Raw genomic sequence first — 6,219 nt, forward strand, 5'->3', positions numbered from 1 at the left:
CTCTGGGAGCAGGTGGGCATACGCGGTTCTGGAGGAGTGCGGGTTCGGGAGCGCTGCTCCCGCACGGCCAGTGCTGGAAGCAGCGCTGTGAACGCGGCCTCTGCTCCCCCACGCTCTCCAGGGAACATCCCCCAAAGTGCCCCCCGTGCCCTGAAACAAGGTAGAGCCGAGGGGCGTGGGGGAAGCCTCTGTCCATGGGGAATAAAGGCGAAGCGCTGCGGGAGCAGGGGCTGCCCGCAGCCTCAGGTCTGTTGCATGGGTTTGCTGTGGGGCTTGGCCTCGCGGCAGCGCTGCCGCCCGGAGGGTGAGGCTGGGATCCCTCTGCTGCGCTCCTGCGCCGGCTGCTCTTCCCGGGGACTGCTGGAGAAAGGTGACTGGATGACGTTCATCGGGCAGCTCAGATGAACGAAGAGAACGGGAGAGATCATTTGATGCCATCGGGGACCACAGAAACTACTCTGTTACTTGTCTCTTCCTACAGCCCCCACTGTGGTGAGCTGGCGAGGCTGGTGAACACCTAGTGGGGACTGTTTTGTGTCATTGTCCAAAGTACAATTTCCAGCAAGAGTCCACAGCACATGAAGAAACAGGATAAAGATGCACGAAACATCAATGTGCAGGCAATAAAATATGGGTGCAGGCTTAAAGAGCTAGCATGTCGGAGAGGAGATATAGGAAGGAAATTTTTCTCTGCACAGGTGGCACCTGGGAGCAGAGGCAGTGAGATCTCTGGGCAGGATTTCTAGACTCCCTGTTCCTGGTGGACATACCATGCAACACAGTGTTGTTACAGTTTTTCAAATGATGGAGTCTCAGCTGGCTAATTTGTGAGGATCACTGCAGGGTGGGTAAAAGACTATAAATTGTACATCACATTAATGCTGGCATTAGTCACAAACTGCACAAAATCCAAGTAAGCAGATAGGCAGTCAATGAGCATCCTCAGAGCCAGAGCTTCAGGAGCTCTCAGTGCCTAGGGAGTCTTGCTAACCACGTGCACAGCATAGTCATCCCCACCTTGTGCCTCTTTGGCATGTTCACTTTGTATTATTTTTGTTACCAGAAAGCACATTCTTCAGGGCAGATTTTGGTTGCGACCATACTGTTTTTCCACGTAGGTTTGGAAGCAGTTTAGAGTGGTTTGGGCTGCTTTGAAGTTTTTTTGAGGCTGTTCTTATTTGGAACACACATATCACAGTTTTAATTCTTAAACCTTTGTCCAGATCAGCAGCCTAAGCAAAAGCAGAAAGCTCAACAGGATGTGATGGAAAGCTGTGGCCACACAGCTGTCAGGTGCCATGTCACTGTAGAGGGGTAAGATAATGTGGGCAAATTGCTTGAAACATACAACAGATTTGTTTTTATTTGACTCCACTATTCTCACACACCAGTGATTGGCAATCTTGCAAAGAGCTGTTTTTTCTTCCTACTTTAGAGTGTACATTTGCACATAGAAAACAGGAGCCAGGATCTCCTACCTCTCCAACACACACATATTGCTGTTCTACTGATTGACAGTCTCTTGCCTCTACACAACTAGTTCTAAACTGAGTGTCAGTCGTGTCAGGAGACAAGAGATATTACATCTTGGAGAAATGATGCTTCAGGTCACCACTCACCTACCGCAATACCTCGTGTAGGCAAGGCAGTGCTTTTTGCCACCATTGAAGTGGCTTTCCTGACCCACATAGCCCAGCCTGCAGCTGGCGCCACTGTCTCAGACCCTGGCACCCGTCTCTGCTTCTAAACTCTGGGCTTTCTCCCTGATGACTGGCAGAGCTGTTGAGTACCAGCAGTTTCATTGCCATCTAGTGGGTTTTGTGCATAAAAGGGAAGAGTAGTCAGAAAAGATTAAAGTCAGAGGTGGAGGAGAATAAAAACCCAACAAAACAAACAAAAAAAAACCCCCCAAACCCCAGAATGGAAGGGTTGTGAATCTCACCCATCTCTTTATTTCATAGACACTATCAATTTATTAACAAATTAAAATTGCTAATATTGAATATTAACAAACATGCATGAATTTGGTTTTATTATATAAACTGCATGTATAATGACAATTTTAATACTTCTTTATTTGGTTTAAGATTGGTTTTTCAGAAAAAAAAAGTACAGAAAAGAGAGGTCTTCCAATGCTCATGTATGTTTTTATTAATTCTTAAATTAACTTTTTTTCTAAGATCAAGGAAAAGCAATCCACAGCAAATCAAAACAAGACACTACAAATAATGTTCTTGCTTCCAGCTTTGGTTTTAAAGTCTGAAAAATAAGGACAATTGGTAGCATATTGTGAAATGCAGAATCTGAGCACATTCTTGGCAGTCCCACATTGGTGGGATTGGGTAAAGCACTTGAAAATAACTTTAGTACATTAACAGGGTTTCAACCCTACAGGCGCTTGGACATGTGCATAATCCCAATTCAGTCAAAAAACAGCAACTTTGCACAGACATTTTTGTGGGTTGGCAGGAGCAGAGCCTTACAAGCATAAAAGGTTAATCATGGCCAGGCACACCTGGAACGCAGCAGCTGGTTTTTCTCAGTTGTGGGGCAAGGTTGTGTGTGTTTGCCTGTAGGGCCAGGCTTCTCTTACCTGCCAGTCTACTGGGATTATAGTTTATTCAGAGAAGATCTCTGGCTGGCTCCTTAGGACAGCAGGAAATAGCTATGCTTCAACTAGTCCTTGTAATGAACAGGGAATTCAGTCTATCAGATTTAGCACTAATCCACACTAAGAGTTTAGCAACCACAGATGTCTTGATAAAGCCTCCAGATGCTGGCATGAATTGCCTTGTTGAAATTGTTTTCTCTCATCATGTTGTCATCTTTGATGTAGAAACACACCTTCTCACCACTAGTGGTCCAGCAGTCAGTATTATTGTCACTAGTATGAATTACAGTTCAAGGTTACCTACAATGCTGCCCAGAAAATAACCTTAAGGAAAGGTGCGAAGTATTTGAAACATTGCCTCCCAGAAACACCTGCAAACCAGTTCTTTATTAATATATTTCACTGCCAGCTTCCTGAATTGTCACTTTTCTTGTTCTGCTGTCATTAATAAGAAAAAAAAAGAGCCATCAGTAGTTCATTTGTCATAATGAATCGAGAAGGTTTCTGCTGGCATAGTTGCTGCTGCTGCTATCATGGCAGAAGTGAGAGCTCCAGCTTCATTTACTGAACTTGCTGTCTCACCAAAGAAGTCACTTCATGTATGGCACACTGGTACTTTTCTGAGGCTGCTTTAAACTCAGCCAGGTGCTTCTCATAACTTCTCACAGCTGTCAGAAGCTGACTCCTCTCCACAGCTCCCAGGATGGCATGGAGGATCATTTCAAGACCAAGCCCAATAATGGTAATGCTAACTCCCCCAAGAACAGATGCCCCAATAGCCGCAAGGAGACCGATGAGCTTGCTCACAGTGAGAGTTAAAAAGTTGGAGCCAAGAAGTTTGATAGCTACCATCGCAGCTGTTGAAGTTGCTTCTCCAAGAATAATGGAAAAAACTCTCTGGGCTATTGCAATTTTCTCCAACTCAGGCTCTTTGATATCATACAGCTTCTGGTACAGCACCGGCTCGAGCTTTTCCTTCATGTCACTATCAATCTTCTGCACCTGATGCTGAATCTCACTCATCACTTGAATGATAATCTCACAGTTTTCCTTGACTGTGCTGCTCTCTCTCATCTCGATGGGGGTAATGGTACAGCCAAGGTGCTTGTTCAGCACTCCAACCAGCTCATTTGTTGCATGGAAATTTGTGGACATACAGTCAAGCAATTCCTGATGCAGATTGATCAGTTCTTGCTTTCTCTTGGGATTATCTGGGTAAAGGAGGTCACTCAATGCCATTCTTCAGAAATAGGCTACTTCAAGAGAGAAAAAAATTTCTTACTCTTTTCAACACCCATAACCATAGCTGTTAAGGAGCAGTGAAATATGCTTTATCTCTCCCCCACTGGTTCTTTTCATACTGAGCAGGTCAAATCCCAAGGCATAGCTTGTAAATGTAGAAATCTTAATTCTTGTTTTGGATCTTTAGCCAAATGATTGGAAAAGGACCTTGTAAGACATTGGGTAAACTCAGAGCAACAAAAGTAGCTAACGAATATGTAAGGAGCAGATTGGTAAATGGATGTGGGTCATTGGCAACTGAAGACTGAAACTGAAACTGAACCTTGGAAACTGAAGATGGTCGAAGCTGAACTAGTTCACTAAAAAAAGGGAACAATCTCATCTAATCAGCAAAATTAAAGTTGTGGTCTAAGATTAAAGGCCTGTTCTAGGCACTCTTTTGTATCAGCCTAATTTTTCCATTTACTGCCATCCAGTTTTTCAGCAACCATGATGATTGGTGGAGTGGACATGGTCCGTGTCACAATAAGGGTATTTTATGCCAGCATAGCTTTTTTCTTCTAACATTCAAGAGAAGATGTTATTATATAAGCATTCTGTGCTTATAGTAAGAAGCTTCCCCTTGGGAATTCATAGTGAATAGTAAAATTGTATATAAGAACCCCATCCTAACCTATGTCACCTTACACACATCTCTCACTGTATTTCCTTCCCTGATATTTAGCCCCTGTTCCCTCATGGTTTATTTGCCTCCCTAATGCTGTAATCAATTTCCCATTGTTTTTTTACTCTGCAGTCATTCCCGTGATGCTGAGCACTCCATGTAAGCGCTGTAAGGTGCATCTAGGCCTGCAGGCTGTGATGTCACATTGCCTTGGAGCAGCACACACCAGCTTGCCCAGCTTGCACAGCCTCACTCTCTCCATTCCATGTGGAGCCAATATCTGCAGGCGCTCACAAAGTGCCTAGGATTTGACTGAGCAGAATCTGGCTCTCCCTTGTCACTGTACAGACCAGAGCACAAAATTCAACTCCCCTCAAACCCTTGTGTCTAATCCTTATGGCCACCACTCTTCTCTGAGCTGCTACCAGCTTGCCAGCAAAAAGGGCATATTTAACATACTTTTCTTCATAAAATGCATGCTGACATAGAGAGTCCAAAGAGACTGAGTTATCAGTGATCACAGAGTTACTCCTGATCACCAAGATTCTGTAATCAACACGGTGTCACTTCCCTTTAACCTATCACCAGCTGCAAAGGGAAAATGCTTTAGCATGATTTCAGCTTAAATGCAAACATCTTTGCTATGGGGGCAAACTATGAATGAGTAGAATGACTCGTTTCTTTGTTGGTACTTTTTATGTTCTCAGCCCTCTTATTGCTAATCTGGGCCACTTTCTTGCAGTGCTTTGCATTTTTCTAAGATAAACCTCTTCTTGCTGTTGGTGCCTAAATTTCACAGTTAGAACTACAAATAGTTACGTGTAGGGGACTACCCAGATTTTTCTTCTTAAAAAGGTACCTTTGTGCCATTTTGGTCCTTTGTAGTTCTTGCACTATCTGTTAGCTGCAAATCATCTGACTCTGACCCAGCTGTATTTTACTAAACACACCCTCCCCCACAAGGTCACGGTAGAAAACCAGAATGATTTCCACAATCCCGTGCCAACTTTTAATCTCAGTGTTGAAATACAAGCCAGTCTGAAAAGAGGTTGTTTTCCCCCCAATATTTTGCACAGCACTGTGTATTTCTTTCAGCCATTTACCTTGTACCTCTGCCAAGAGAATAAACTCTTTAACACATCTTCTTCTTCAAGCTGTAGGAAGCAAAATACACACACTGTAAAGATTTGTGATTTTCAGGAAACAAAGCCATATTAATGCAAGCTATGATTTCGTATCAATCCTGCCTCAGGGATGTTGCTAGCTTGCTCTCTCACTCAGTGTGATAATAAAACCTTTCTACTCCAGTGGTGTTTTGTTCTAAGGTCATTTTTTTTCCCTTATCGATAGAAACTGAGAAGACAGAATGTTTTAGAAGGAATAGCACTTCAACAAACATTTTACATACTAGACAGATGTGAAGACTTTTAGAACCTGTTCTTTACATATGATTATTTCAGCTTCTTATAGCTGCTTTAGATTTTATGTCTCCTACTGCTAAAAATTGCTTCCTACTTTTCACATTAACACTTTTGTTAGTTTTTACATTTTTCTTCTAGAATTAGGCAGGCCACATATATTTCTGTATTTCTACTTCTCCAGCTCCAGGGAGATTTACCACAGAAACTTTTCAAATTAAACATTTAGGCTGCCTACCTGATTTTGTCTGAATACTACTGCTGAAATGTGTATGGCATTGTAA

General features: G+C 43.1%; 1 protein-coding gene across 2 annotated transcripts; it reads right to left on the reverse strand.

Annotated features, from left to right (window-relative positions):
• Positions 1-2,127: 2,127 nt before the first annotated feature.
• Positions 2,128-6,219, reverse strand: SMCO3 (single-pass membrane protein with coiled-coil domains 3). 2 transcript variants are annotated; one of them, XM_017738067.1, is made up of 3 exons: positions 6,174-6,219; positions 5,621-5,671; positions 2,128-3,864 (listed from the first exon to the last, which is right to left on the reverse strand). In XM_017738067.1, exon 3 carries the CDS (start codon positions 3,848-3,850, stop codon positions 3,173-3,175), a length of 678 nt encoding a protein of 225 aa, XP_017593556.1. In that variant the 5' UTR covers positions 3,851-3,864; positions 5,621-5,671; positions 6,174-6,219; the 3' UTR covers positions 2,128-3,172. The 2 variants fall into 2 exon arrangements, with proteins under 2 accessions (XP_017593556.1, XP_017593555.1); XM_017738066.1 differs by having other exon boundaries at positions 2,128-3,867.

Source organism: Corvus brachyrhynchos, unplaced genomic scaffold (genome assembly GCF_000691975.1).
Source record: "Corvus brachyrhynchos isolate BGI_N302 unplaced genomic scaffold, ASM69197v1 scaffold56, whole genome shotgun sequence".
Classification (NCBI taxonomy): domain Eukaryota; kingdom Metazoa; phylum Chordata; class Aves; order Passeriformes; family Corvidae; genus Corvus; species Corvus brachyrhynchos.

Coding starts and splice junctions, on each gene's coding strand:
- SMCO3 (XM_017738067.1), bottom strand. CDS start 3,850: ATGGCATTGAGTGACCTCCTTTACCCAGATAATCCCAAGAGAAAGCAA.